The sequence below is a fragment of the Triturus cristatus genome, chromosome 2_2, assembly GCF_964204655.1.
Source record: "Triturus cristatus chromosome 2_2, aTriCri1.1, whole genome shotgun sequence".
Taxonomy (NCBI): Eukaryota; Metazoa; Chordata; class Amphibia; order Caudata; family Salamandridae; genus Triturus; species Triturus cristatus.
The window spans coordinates 705,682,295-705,697,644 of record NC_140582.1 but is presented as its reverse complement, the minus strand read 5'-3'; the positions used below and the strand labels follow the sequence as shown (position 1 = coordinate 705,697,644).

At 46.9% G+C, this 15,350-nt stretch overlaps 1 protein-coding gene across 4 annotated transcripts in view; it reads right to left on the bottom strand.

Moving 5' to 3' along the window:
* Nucleotides 1-15,350, bottom strand: part of CDKN2AIP (CDKN2A interacting protein) — a 97,447-nt gene that overhangs the window by 19,814 nt on the left and 62,283 nt on the right. For 2 of the 4 annotated variants that reach the window (XM_085641883.1, XM_085641884.1), the window contains exon 2: nucleotides 11,177-11,307. In XM_085641883.1, coding sequence (XP_085498009.1) covers nucleotides 11,177-11,307 — 131 coding nt within the window. The remainder of the gene's footprint in view (nucleotides 1-11,176; nucleotides 11,308-15,350) is intronic. The other 2 variants (XM_085641885.1, XM_085641886.1) reach the window with 1 other exon arrangement.

Below are 15,350 nucleotides of genomic sequence, written 5' to 3'. Positions count from 1 at the left end.
TTGTTGTCCCGGAAGAGTCTTCGAAGTATCCTGAGATAGGTGACTCCTCCCCTGGACCACAGTGCGCATGGGCATACTCTCCATCCTCAGATTGTTTTTCGCCATTGTGGCAGTGATGGAGTAGATACAGAAAGTGATGACCATGCTATACAGTAATTCTGAGAGCTGCAGCTGCCACAGGCGCCGGGGAGGAGGGTGGATATGAATGTCAGCAGCCCTACATGCCAAGAACAGATGCATACTGGTAAGTAGCATATTCAGTTTGAGGCATGTGGGCTGCTGAATTCATATCTGTGCATAGAATACATAGCAGTACCTTCTATTAGCGGCGGCCACCAGTGCCAGCTGCAGCGGTTTGAAAAAGAGTTTTGAGAACAGCCTGTCCTACAGCTGCCTGCTGTTTGGAGTGTACATCTACACAGTAGTGTTTGGTAAATGTATGTATAGTGGACCATGTGGCTGCTCTACATATTTCCTGTAAAGGAATGTTTCCCAGGAAAGCCATGGACGCCCCTAACTTACGTGTTGAATGGGCTCGTGGGGGAATCGTTAATGTGCGTTTAGCCTTTTGATAGCAAATTTGAATACATTTAACGATCCATCTGGCTATACCTGCTTTTGAAATGGCGTTGCCCTTGTGTTGTGGAGAAAAGGCAACGAAAAGTTGTTTTGTCTTCCCTTTAGTTCTGTCTATATAGTACATGAGGGCTCTTTTTACATCTAGTGTATGGAGCATTCTCTCTGCTACATTTTGTGGATTTTGAAAGAAAACAGGCAGTTCTATAGTTTGATTCATGTGGAACTGTGATATTACTTTAGGCATGAATTTGGGGTTGGTACGAAGTACGACCCTCTTCGCGTGAACCTGTATGAATGGCTCTTGAATGGTTAGTGCTTGGAGTTCACTAACTCTTCTTAACGAAGTGATTGCCACTAGGAAAGCTACTTTCCAGGTGAGGAATTGAATCTCACATGAGTGGAGAGGTTCGAAGGGTGGACCCATTAGTCGGGTGAGGACCAAGTTGAGGTTCCACGCCGGTGCTGGTGGGTGTCTTGGGGGAATTACTCGTTTAAGTCCCTCCAAGAAAGCTTTGATGGCAGGCACTCTGAACAAGGAGAGGTGCTGCCTGTTCTGGAGATAGGCTGCTATTGCGGTCAAATGGATACGTATTGAGGTGTATGCCAGATTGCATCGGTATAGGTGTAGGAGGTAACAGATTATATTTTGAATGGATGCGTCTAGCGGGTTAATGTCATTGTTGTTGCAGTAGATGACAAACCTCTTCCATTTAGCTGCATAGCAGGCTCTGGTAGTGGGTTTCCTGGCCTCCTTAATGATCTCCATACAGTCAGGTGGCAGGTTTAGGTAGCCAAACTCTAAGACTTCAGGAGCCAGATTGCCAGGTTCAGCTGTTGCGGATCTGGGTGCTGAATTTCGCCATGGTTCTGCGTTAAGAGTGCAGGTTTGATCCGCAGCCTTTGATGCGGCACCACGGAAAGATCTAGAAAGGTGGTGTACCATGGCTGGCGCGCCCATGTGGGAGCAACTAGGATGAGTGTCAGTGAGTGCTGTCGTAGTTTGCGTGCCACCAGCGGTATCAATGGCGCTGGGGGAAAAGCGTATGCAAATCTGCCGGACCAGTTCATCCATATCGCATTGCCCTGCGACTGTGGATGTGGGAACCTGGCGGCAAAGCTTTGGCATTTTGCGTTTTCGTGTGTGGCGAATAGGTCGATCTCTGGATGACCCCACTGTTGGAAGTACGGTTGGAGTACGGACGGATGTAGCTCCCACTCGTGCATCTGGTGGCTGTGTCTGCTGAGCAGATCCGCCATCTGGTTGTCCTTGCCGGGGAGGTGTTCCGCCATGAGGAATATGTTCCTCTGAATGGCCCACTTCCACATGCTCTGAGCCAGATGAGAACTGTGGAGAGTGTGTTCCTCCCTGCTTCTGTATGTAGTACATGGCAGTCATGTTGTCCGTCCGGATCAACACGACTTTGTTGCACAAGTGTACTTTGAATGCCTTCATTGCCAGGAAGATTGCCATCAGTTCTAGAAGGTTGATGTGCATCTTCTTTTGTTGTATTGTCCATAGTCCCTGCACTGTGTAATTGAGTACATGAGCTCCCCATCCCTGGAGAGACGCGTCCGCCGTCAGTATTATTTGTGGAACAGGCTCTTGGAACGGTCGGCCCTTGCAAAGGTTTTGTGGATTCCACCAATGCAGAGAGTTGTATGCCCAACCGCTCACCAACACTAGGTCTTTTAATTGCCCGTGAGCCTGATTCCATTGACGTGTTAAGCACTCCTGAAGCGGGCGCATATGTAGTCTCGCGTGTGGGACTATGAAAATGCAGGAGGCCATCATGCCTATCAACTGCATGAACACTCGCGCAGGAATGGAGTGTTGAGGTTTGAACTTTGAAATCAGCATCTGCATGCTGTTGATCCTCACTAAATTTGGCTGAGCTGTGGCTGACAGAGTGTCTATGGTCGCACCTAGGTACTGTTGTACGTGTGCGGGTTGGAGATGTGATTTTGTGTAATTTAGTGAGAATCCCAGACTGTGAAGAAGGTGAATGGTGAGGGACATGTGGTTGGCACATTTCTGGGCTGACTTTGCCTGAACAAGCCAGTCATCCAGGTAAGGGTAGACGTGAATGTGTTGTCTCCGTAGATGTGCAGCCACTGTAGCTAGGCACTTGGTGAAAACTCTGGGTGCTGTCGTCACACCGAAGGGGAGGACTTTGAATTGGTAGTGCTGCCCCTGAATAGTGAACCTGAGATATTTCCTGTGTGCCGGGTGTATGGGGATGTGGAAGTACGCATCTTTGAGGTCTAGTGTGGCTAGGAAGTCTCCCTGTTTGAGCAGCGGGAGAACCTGCTGTAGGGTGAGCATATGGAAATGCTCTGAGAGAATGTAGTGGTTGAGGGGTCTCAGGTCTAGTATAGGTCTGAGTGACCCGTCCTTCTTTGGTATTAAGAAGTACAGAGAGTATACCCCTGTCCCTTGCTGGTGGACGGGCAGGACCTCTATTGCACCTGTTTGCAGCATACTTAGCACTTCCTGCTGCAATAATGCTAAGTGCTCTGAGGACATAGGACGGTGCTTTGGCGGTATTGTGGGTGGAGTGGAGGTTAATTCGAGACAGTAACCGTGCTGGATAACATCCCTGACCCACCTGTCCGTGGTGATGGTATTCCACGTGGACAGGAACCGCTGGAGTCTCCCCCCGACAGGTGTTATGTGGTCAGGGGGAAGGGAGAGGGCGTCACTGTTTGTTCTTGGGTGAGGACCTGGTGTTGCCGTAACCGCGTCCTCTGCCCTTGGTGCTGGAGCCACGATATCCACCTCTGTTGTTTTTATCGTAGGTACTCTGTGTGCCCCCTTTATTGTATGTTTGCTGTGACCCCTGTCCTCTAGCCGCTCCCCTATTTCCGGGGCGACGAAAGGAGCCACTACGAAATGTCTGCGTTTGCAGAGCCCCCATTGACTTTGCAGTGTCAGTGTCCTTTTTGATCTTTTCTAAGGTGGTGTCAACTTCTGGTCCGAATAAGTAGTCGGGGTTGACAGGCTGATTTAGGATGTTATTTTGAATCTCAGGTTTGAATCCGGAGATTCTTAACCAAGCGTGTCGGCGTAACATGACGCTGGTGTTTATCGCCCTCGCAGCTGTGTCGGCAGCATCTAGTGCACACTTAATGGATGCGTTTGTAAGAAGTTGTCCCTCTCTGATGAGGAGCTCCGCTGCCTCTTTGTACTCGTCTGGTAGATGTTGGAGTAGGGACTCTAGCGTGTCATAGTGTGAACGATCGTAGCGAGCCAGGAGTGCCTGTGTATTGGCAATGCGCCAGATGTTTGCTGCTTGGGCTGCAATCCTTTTGCCGGAGGTCTCCAGCACCTTGGACTCTTTGTCCGGGGGAGGAGCATCACCAGTTGTTTGCGAGTGCGCTCGTTTGCGAGCGTTAGCAACCACCATGGAGTCCAGAGGTAACTGACCTCTAATGTACATAGGGTCCCCGGGCGCAGGTTTGTATTTTTTCTCAATCCTGGGGTTTATCACCCGTGCCCTGGTTGTTTCCTTGAAAATGTCCTTTGCTGGCTTGAGAACACCTTTTAACATGGGCAGAGTCTTGACTGTCCTCTCTGAGGAGGCGAAAGTGTCCACCAAGAAGTCGTCCTCAACTGTGTCCGAGTGGAGTTGTACTCCATGATTGGCTGCAGCACGTTCAATGAGGGCATTGAAGGCAGCAGTGTCCTCTGTGGGAGATGTTTTTGCGCCGTAAAGCTGCGTGTCCTGGGTATCTGTTGTGGCACCCGGGTCTGCAGGGTCATCCCAAGCTTGATCTGGGTCCTGCTGTTCCTCAGGATCTATATCCCTGGGGTAGGTGGTATCATCACCCATGTAATCCTCCATTGCGTCCGTGTCGGAGAAAAGGACTGGGGATCTGGATAGGAGGTGTGCAGGTGTTCATATAGAACCGGTTCCGATTCTGCTGGCAGTTTCTGCTTTAGAGGGATTCTGTAAGAGTCCAAAGCCTGGTCTGGCGTGACTTTCCGTTTTCGGAGCATGAGTCTGCCGGTGTCGGCGTCGATGAATTGGGACGGTGAAGGCCCAGTAGGAGAGTGTCCAGTAGATGGGGACCTTGTCTGGGTGACACGTGTTCGGATCTCAAACATTTTTGGCGCCGTGGCCGGTGGCAAACCAAAAGTGATGTTGGTTGGTGCCGAAGGTGCCTTTGGAGCCTTTTTCGGGTCGGAGCCAGACGTGGACTGGAGGGCTGCCTGTTCTCTGATGCGTTGCAATGACGCTGCAACTTGACGCACCGAGAACGCCGAAGGTTCTTTGGTGCCGAGTGGTTCTGTAGAGGTAGGCGTGGACTTCTTCGGAGCCACAGGGTCATCGAGTCGAGGAGAGGTAGTAGCGGTCGACGGCGTCGATGACTGGACCCTAGTCGCTGCCTTCGAAGTGGACTCCGATAGAGCGGCCATTTTAACCTTGGTGGTCGGGGCCGATTGCTTCGGTGCCGGGGGCCGAGGCGCTTTGGTGGTACCGATGGTTTTCCTTTTTGGGTCGGTGCCGACATCCGCTGCAGCGAGTTCGGCGCGGAAATCCCTTTTTGTGCGTTCGGAGCCGAGGGTTTTGGCTGGTGTCGAAGGAGTGGAGGTCTTCGAGCCGACCACTGCCAGTTTCACTTTCGGTTTCTGTTGAACCGGTGCGACGATTGGTTTCGGTTTCGTTGAAGGGAAACCAGTCTTTTTCGATAATAATGGCTCTCGCTGGATGTTCGAGGCCGGGCCAGAAGGCGGGGCCGAAGAACTGCGGGATTGATCTCAGGTAAGGCCCAAAGGTGATCCCTCGACCGGAGCCGTAGACTGACGCACTTTGATAGCCTCCGTTTGGACGGGTAGGCCCTGCTCTTCACCAGAGCTATCTTCTTCGGCCTCAAAGGCCTCATCGTAGTCTCCTACCTCATCGTCGGCTTCTTCCCTGTGAAAAAGCGCTTCATCGGCGTCTTCCGATCGGGAATCGTGTTCGGAAGCGGGGCTGGAGTTTATGTCTTCCACGCTTTCAATATCTTCGTCTTCGGTGCTGAAGATGTTGGTCGGGGCCGGTGCAGATTGCTGCGCTTCTAATCTCGCTACCCGTCGATTCCAGAGAGTCTTCTTGGATCGGAATCGGGCACAGGCCATACATTTCGATTCGTCGTGATCCGGCGAGAGGCATTTGTTGCACACCGGGTGGACGTCGATATGTGGATATTTGGCGTGGCAAACGGACACAGTTTGAATGGGGTCCTCGATTCCATCGTGGATGTAAGGTCGATGGTCGGATTAAACGGATCCAAAAAAACTTGATAAGTTTTCTAAACTAGCAAGTAAGCTGTCGATACCGATAGGGAACAGTACCGACGAAAACTAAAGGCCTTTTGGCCTTAAACTAAATTTTCCTAACTTAAGTCAAGATAAGCACATCCGAACCCAATGGCGGAAAAAAACAATCTGGGGATGGAGAGGATGCCCATGCGCACTGTGGTCCAGGGGAGGAGTCACCTATCTCAGGATACTTCGAAGACTCTTCCAGGACAACAACGTGCAAACATCCGGACCCAACACTAGGCGGCGATCTATGCACAGATATGAATTCAGCAGCCCACATGCCTCGAACCAGAGGATTATTCATTGAGATGCATGTTTCAAAAACACCTTGATATTCAGGTTGTTCAAAAATGTCTCTAACTTGTTGTTTAGCTTCAGTTTTTATTGGGTATGGTCTTTGAAGTTGTGGAATTGCCCATAATGGTATATCATAAGGTGGACCATGATCCCACCACACATGATTGCGGTATAACACAGGAGCCAGCACCAACATCACCTCCCTGGTGCATGAGTGTTTGATTGATTCAGGAACGAGGTCGGAGAAAGCTGGTAAAATTACAGTTTTTCCTTTTGGACAATCCATTATGAAGGTAGGTGGCCAATCTTTTTCGGCCAGCAAGAAATCATAACATTGAGTGAGTTGCTCCCAAAAGAGGACATTGATCAATCTGGGAATGTCCCTCTCTAACCATAGTTGGACCTCATACAATCGATGTTGGACACTTACCCTGGTATCAGGTGTTGCCACCGTGATATACTCACTCAGCGCTACTCCCACCAGACAATCCATTAGGTTCTGGTGAACTATCATGCCTTCTGCCACGCTGTCTAGCATGGTCAGTTCCCACTCCCCATTGAGAAGCAGAGTCCTCAAAATCTGTGGCATGCCTGACTTTTAGTCCAGCTACCTTCTTTTTAAATTGAGGTTTAGAATATTCTAGGTTTGTCTCCCTGTTTAATTATGTAATCAGATCAGACGAGCGTTGCGAGTCCTTCCTTGGTTTCGCAAGCTCCCTCTGCTGACTGCCATCCTCTCTCCGAACGTCTATCGGATGTATCCTAAAAGGAACGAGAGGAGCGCGCATCAGTATCCTGACACCTATCAGGCAGTTTAAGATTATCACGGTTGCATAGATTGTAAAGTTTTTAGGTATATTCCTGTGCAAGAGGCCCATCCCGTAATTTTGTTTTATCCTTGTTTTGCTTATCGGCCCACTTCTTTTTTGTTGAAGAATTGGGTGCTTGCTTAAAGTTATCATTTTCAGAATTACTCTTTATTTGTGGTTTTCCTGGTCTGGCTGCCAAATTATCTCTACCTAGCATAGCATAGGTTTCTTCGTTAATTTTAGACAATTTGTGCTCATGCTGAGCAGGAGTCATAGCCCTTAGGCATTGGCGTATAGCTAATGCTGCTGCTTCCCCTTTAATGTTACTCAACATTATGGCAGATACTGCGGTAGAGTTGCCCATCAATTTCATCCCCAGATTCAGGGCAGGTGTTGCCGCATGCTCATTCTGCACTTGTTTCAGCACTTCTGGTAATACGGCCTGCAAAGGGGAACCATGAGTTCTGGTATATACTGCAGCAGAGACTGTGCCAATTGGCACAATCTCCTACCGGGGGAGCCATCCCCATTGAAAAGCAAACTGTTAGAATTAAGTTTCCCCTGCGGGACCATATGGGGGAATACTGCTTCAAGTTGGTTTGTTTTTTGTGCAATCCAAAATGGAATTTCTTCCCCTTTGGTGGAGATTTTACCCATTGCTGGATTCCACTTTTGTGGGTTAATGCCTGGAGAAGCTAACTGAGGAGTTACTGCTTGAACAGTCCACGCAGGACCCAGTGATAGTGTTCGCATCACGTATTGTGTAAGATTCCTGTATATGGTTACTAAATTATTGTATAATCCGCTTACCTGACCTGTGGCCAGTCGATCAATATTTGGGTATGGTGTGTACCGGCTAGGACTGGCCATGTCGCTCCTTCATTGCTGAGTGGGCCCAGTCTTAGGTTTTGTATACTATGGGAAAGGGAGTCTTTAATTACCAAGAACATATTCATTGGTTTAATGGTATTTCCATCTCCTGGTAAGGAGTGTATTCTTCTGGTGTTTCGCTCACATCATATTCATGAATTACCTCTGTAGCATCATGTGCAGCAGGGAATTTAACCCAGGAGTAAAATACTTCAGTCCTAAATGCTTTGTGTGTGTCTACCACAAAGGTAACTTCCCCACCATCTAGGGTGAGGCCGTGTTGTAGATGTTTTTGAGTAACCGCATGTCTGCAGTTCTCAGAAATATTCTGTGCCATGTTATGAGAACTAAGGACTACAGAATACAGCTATCATAGTGGGAACAATATCCTATCAAGCTTGAATTTAACAAAAGCCAATATATAGGATATATCTACTCAGCCGAGGATGTTCCTTGCCACCATGGATGTCTGTAGGTTAAAAGGTGTATAGCGATCTCTGAGGATGCACGATAGAGGTACTCAGTTGATCTATACTAAATAAGAAACCAACCAACGTTGGCGGCACCATGTTGTGTAGTTTCCACACACTCAGTGGGAACTGCTCATTTGGGGACAACATTAACTTAGGACGGTGCCAGAATAATTTCAGGCACCCCCGCAGGATATGTTGTCCCTTGGACCAGCTAGCTCACAGTGCCACTGTTAGCCCCCCAAACCTAGACAGTTCTGGCAACCACTGAACATGACAACTCTGTTCCCTCAGGAACTGGGGTGACAGACTTCAAACTTCTCGCTCAGTCACTTGTGCCTTCTTTCGCTCAGAGACATATACAAAGAATACACAGAGGGGCGTTTTCAATATTTATTGAGCAGTAGTGGTTCTTGCATAGAAAAAGTGGGCTGCGAAGATTAATAGACAGAAGCAGATGAACGTCATACTGAATGTCAGAACAGTGAACAAAGTTAATAGCTCCAGCATTTAATCGAGACAACTTATATAGGCATACATAAACAATAATGTAACTATGTAGCGCACTCACAATACAACCCCCTAACCTACGTGTCTATACTGAAAATGTATGTTTTGTCAAGAATCCTCCTTCTCGATGATCTAGCCCCATTACCTAATGGGTAAGAGTACTAGACCCCCCAATCTTGGTTGCTAACTGGACACTCCTCACAGAGATGTCGGTCAGCTGCCAGGCGAAAGCTTTGGCATGCAACCACCCCCCAAAGCCAGCACAAGTGTCTCCTAAGATTATGTTAGGGAACAAAAGGTTATATATAGAAAATGGTAACCAAGCCTCGGGCCGAGATTGTGATCGGCCAGCCATTGTTTGTATTCCACAGATAGCGGTGTCACCACATGGAAGTAATAATAAACACAGTTGTGTCACGCACGTGAGGGTCATGCCCTTAATGTCAAGGCAGTGCGATAGCGTGCTCACAAACCGTTCCGTGTCAGCAAGGCCAGTGCTTACAAGAAACTAGTCTAAAAGTCAGAAATGCAAATAAGTGTCAAAGGTTGATGTAGCAAAGAGAAGGCAACTTTAGGAAAGGACCGTGTGCATGTACAATATGACAACAATTCCTACGGGGCCTAACTCAGGCACATGACACAGAAAAACAAAATAGAAAATGGCAACACACCTCTCTCTTAAAACAAGCAATAGATGTAACAGTAGGACAATCTGGCGAACAACTAGTTTCAAAATGCACTCCTTCCAAACAAATAAAACACCCTATTGTTTGGGTCTCCGTAAAATGCTTAGAGAGTAAAGTTGATCTCATAAAGTGCTTCTCTACCTTGGAAGACACAGCCATGCCACTACCAAAACCTTTCAAGGGTAAGGCGGTAATGGGCTAAGGTAACCACCTGTCTAGCTTTCTTGGAAGACACTAGAGCAGTGGTTCCCAAACTTTTGACTTCTGAGGACCCCCATTGAGTCACCACTGGAAGCCGGGGACCCCCAAGCAATTTGTAGGATTTAAATTTCAAACATTAAAACAGTAATTCGAATTAAAAAAACGCACGTGTGCACACAAAACAAATACTCAAATTACTAAGGATTCTAGGGGCATATTTACAAGTCCCTATTGCCATGGGAATGTCACATTTTGCAATGTTCCTGGCAATAGGGGCTTTGCCTTATTTACAAGGCAGCATTAAGCCACGTATTGTGGCTTAACGCTGCCTTGTAAATAAGGCCCCCTTTCACGCAATGCTTAGCATGAAAAAGGTGGGCAGTGGGAGTTTCACTCCAACACCCATTGATTTTGATGCTGCCCTCTATTTACAAAGTCAGCTTAAATAGGAGACAGCACCAAAATTAAGACCATGAAAAACCTGGTCTTAACTTGGCGAAAGAAGAAGAAATGCCATATTTTTCCTCGTTTTTGCTTTTTCCAACGGAAAAAGCAAAACACCTTTGATTGTTTAAGTTCAGGAAGGTGACCCTTCCTGCACATAAACAATCTTTAATAAAAAATGACGTTTTGCAACTTCCAGGTTTGCTGCATTAGGCAGCACACATAGAAGTGACAAAAAGGCATTACAAAATTGTTCATGTGCAGGAAGTGGGAACATAGCAGCATCAGTATAATGATAGACTGGGAATAAACATATGTTGCTAACTTTTATCATGCAGTTTGCAAGCAGCTGTTTGACAGTTTATAGGACACTGTGCTAGATTACGATTGTCCCTTATGAATTGCACAGTGACAAAAGAATCTCTGTGACAAAATCAGTAACCCACTGACCGATGCACATAAAATACTGTTTTTTATAATGCATTGTACACGTTCTTTGCAGTAGGCATATTAACCCTCTGTGTTACATTAGATAAGTCAAAGCTGCCACTGGACAAAGCTCTCATCTCTCTCCAGCAGGTACATTAATCACTGGCATTTTCTTGACACTTTTATAGTTGCTCGAAAACTGCTAATTTTACAAGGAACTTCGCAGTGCTTTTAGAACTGCTGCCTGCGGACCCCCTGGGAATGTGCCACGGACCCCTGGGGGTCCTCGGACCCCAGTTTGGGAAACACTGCACTAGAGTAATGCAGGAATGAATAAAATTCCTGGAACTTGGTATCAATTAAACTATAGCCAAGTGCTGAGTCTGTTATATCAGTTGGAGTTGCCCCTCTCAGTATCAGGGTTCACTTATAATAGACAGTGACAGGAGACAGGTAGGAGTTTATTTTCACGATTCCTAAGAGTAGTAGTGTACAAGAGTCAAATATTAGCACAAATCAATACCCAAATCTATCACCAACTGCATATCATTAAGTTTATATTTATTATTTGCTAACCATTGGAATTTGAGATCCCTCTTTTCTTCACCTTGGAAACCAGATCATCTCTTAAAGTATGAGTGGGAGCATCAACCACTTTGATGTCTTTTGCCATGTCAAGCACTTGTTCCATTACTTTCGGCGGATACCTAGAAAGAAAAAGAAACCTGTCAAATATGACATGCACACATTATTAACAAGGTAATGGAAACAACGTGAAATGTTTATTGAGGCTAAACAAGTAAACAAATAAAATATATCCAGAGCCACAGGGACAGAGGAGGATAACATTATGCGGCATGGGTGACTAAATTATGTGGCAAGACAAGGCAAAGTATGTGGTGTAGCGTTGCACATATTGTGCCAGTCTTACAGCATTATTTTGTATTTTTTTTATATATGTTAAAACTGTCTGAACAACGGTTCGAGCTCATTAGTAACAGTTTAACACTGGAATACAGCAATAGGAAATTCAAAGATGATCAGTCAACATTTGAGTAGGGCCTTCCACTGTGCAGCAACACACGATTTAGTAACTTTTGATCCGTTTAAGAAACAAACTTGTTTTTGGGAAACCTCTGCAAATTATGCAGCAGATGATGATTAACTCTGCAAATGCAGGAAATCCCCGATTATGCAGAAGATGCCCCAGTATAGTATTAAAGAGTGCATTTGTATACACCTCAGACTAAAAGATTTTATGGAATGAGAGGGGCCTAGAGAAGTGAACCAGTGAGTTCCAATGTTAATTACAACAGTGATTACTAACTTAATTTGTGTAACATTACAATTTCAAAACCTTTAAATTAAAAATATTAGTCACTGTAACATAAGACACGTGCACCCCACAGTGGTCATTTTCAAATGAGTTCTCTTTCAGGAAACCCTATTCAGCTGCGACACACACTGTTAGCAGCAAAGTTACAATGTAGGCATGAACCACAGCAGCTGTCTTGAATGGTGTTTTTTCCAAACAAAACCAATTGACAAATGGCATCTGGCCGGAGAATATGACACACTGTCGTCCATTTTGTAGCATATTTTAAAATTTAATGTACCATTCAAAACTGCTGCTTTTGAATGCGCTAAACAAAATTATCAAACAGAAAGCACAGGAGAACAAAAAAAATAATAGGCAAGCAACTGAAGGGCCCTCGCTACTGGAAGGAAGAACAAGCATTTGCAATGCAATAGGTCGCGCATTTGTGAGAGTTTGAACTTTTGGCATTGTAAATGGCAATGCCTTCTATTGATGTGTTCTGAAAAGCTGCAAGCAGTGCGTGAACAATGCTTGCAGGTTTTGAAAACATAAATAAAAGGCATAGACCATTTACAATACTTAGGGTGCTTATCCACCATTTAATTGCATGCAGCAAGTATTGCCTTAGAAAGAAGAGAAAATATGATATCAGAGTGCATACTGGGTATAGTTAAAACTATTAAAACAGAAAGTAGGAGCATATAGGACTGGGACAAACTGAACCACTGTGAATCATAGAATCAAAAATGCAAACTATCCTGGGCTATGCGGACAGAGGGAGAAGTTAAAAGGGAAGCCACAGGGAGTAGGAGCACAACATTTACCGAATCCAGAGCACATGGTGTCATCTTTTTAATTGAGACTCAAGCAAACACCGCAGTATAACAGACAGACGAGCATTAGCCATTATAAACATTCAGTCCTGTTCAGTGCAGCTCCATGTTATTTTCTTCTTTTCTCTTCATGGCAGTTTTTAGGTCTCGGCTAGCGAAGTCTGCGCTTGCGCAGTCTCGCTCGCGAGAGATAATGACTTGGAGAAGAGGGGCTTGAACCCGCCCTTCTTCTTCCCTCTTCTCCATTGGCTGGCCTCTTGAATGCTGGCCAGCCATTGGAGAAGAGGTTCGTCACTCCGAACAGGCCCCGTCCTTTTCGGATTCGGGGGCGTGTTTTTTGCAACTTTTCTAATTATCTCCTCCAGCCAATGGCAAGAGGAGAGAAAAGCAAAACACGCCCCCAAATTCGAAACTGCCGCTGCCTTTCTCCGAGGCATTTCTGCTTTGCCTCGGAGAAAGGCAGATGTCTCTCTCTGACTCTGTCGTGTTTCTTGTTTGCCTTTATATCGAGGTGGGCACATCGCTGCACTGAGTGCGGGGTGCCGCTGGTGCCCAGGGTTTGGCTCTGGAGGCCGATGTGCCCGTTTTACAGCTCCTCTTCCGTGTTTGTCAGCTGCCTGGGACGGAAACGCCGCGAATCATTTAACTTCACAGTGCCTCGTTTTCTCTCAACGACCAGTTTGAGAACATTGTGAAACCGATTGTTTTTGAACGAGTGCTATACAATAACGCCACAACTGCACAGTGCAATAAATAATAGGAGTGGTTTGTAAATAACATTACTATTAACCTTATATAGATCACACAGCAAAACTGATAACATTAAAGGCCGCCTGATGACATACAGCAATGCTTCTAAGCATGGCAAAGATTATTTTCAAATAACATCACTCAATTCACCAATAGAATCTAACATACTAGATTTTAAACAACGTACGTGGAAGAAATTCAATGTTTCTTTATTTAAAAAAAAAAAATTATATTTTTATACGATGTTTGTGATGCGATTTACAAGCCACATCTCGCGAGGACTCGGCTCGACCTTTTGGCGCTTGGGGTCAAGCCAGACCCGTAGCCCGCTTCTCTGTAGTACATTCCAGGCTTAAATGCGCAAAGTCGCTAATATTAGTGCAGACAGAGTCACTTATGTGCCGGACTCAACTCTTAAAGGGGGGGGGTTGGGGGGCAAGGACGGTCAGTTGCAGGACTAGACTATTTTCGCGAGACCTCCGAGCTCTTCCGTCTCTGCCAGCCCATATTCACTCCGCATTACTGTATTTGCTGAAGTATGGCACCTCTTCTTGTGTTTGCGCTGACACGTTGGCCGGTTCTGCTTACTCAGAAGTCAGGAGTTTATTTTTCGTAGAGTCAAGGTATGGGTTTTGTATTTTTTGACTAAGCACAAACATTGGCTGGTTCTACACAGTCACAAGTCGGATTTCGTTTTTCGCTGAGTTACGCTACAGCGCGAGTCTGCACAAACATCGGCCGGTTTGGCTCTGATTTTCGCTGGGTCACGAAACCTTCTGATTTCCCAGTGAGTAATGCTTCCCGTAACTACCCACCACCCCCCAACTGGATTCTTGCCGAGTCATGGTGGGCTAAATTGGAGAGGTGAATTTACCTGCACTATACATACCAACCTTTAAGAACAGGAAAGTGGAAGTTTAAAAAAAAAAAAACATAATCGGAGAATGTACTTCCCCCATGAACTGCTATTGAAGCAGATGCGATTTTAGCAGGGAGACGGCCGAAATAAAGCAATTTGGGGCTCAAACAATCTCGAGTCTCCCGTCTGAATCAGGTCCAGTGGCATGTATGCAGTGCACCACAATGTACTGGCCCCCTAAAAAAGGTTTCTTATTCTTTCTCACTACATAACTCTCTCAAAACATCACTACCTCACTCTCTCAAAACATCACTACCTCACTCTCTCAAAACATCACTACCTCACTCTCTCAAAACATCACTACCTCGATCACTCTCCCTCACTCCCTCCCTCGATCACTCTCCCTCCCTCCCTACCTCGATCACTCTCCCTCCCTCCCTACCTCGATCACTCTCCCTCCCTCCCTCCCTCGATCACTCTCCCTCCCTCCCTCGATCACTCTCCCTCCCTCCCTCCCTCGATCACTCTCCCTCCCTCCCTCCCTCGATCACTCTCCCTCCCTCCCTCCCTCGATCACCCTCCCTCCCTCCCTCCCTCGATCACTCTCCCTCCCTCCCTCCCTCGATCACTCTCCCTCCCTCCCTCCCTCCCTCTCTCCCTCGATCACTCTCCCTCCCTCCCCCTCCCTCCCTCCCTCGATCACTCTCCCTCCCTCCCTCTCTCCCTCGATCACTCTCCCTCCCTCGATCACTCTCCCTCCCTCTCTCCCTCGATCACTCTCCCTCCCTCCCACTCTCCCTCCCTCCCACTCTCCCTCCCTCCCTCCCTCCCTCGATCACTCTCCCTCCCTCCCACTCTCCCTCCCTCCCTCCCTCGATCACTCTCCCTCCCTCCCACTCTCCCTCCCTCCCTCCCTCCCTCGATCACTCTCCCTCCCTCCCACTCTCCCTCCCTCCCTCCCTCCCTCGATCACTCTCCCTCCCTCCCACT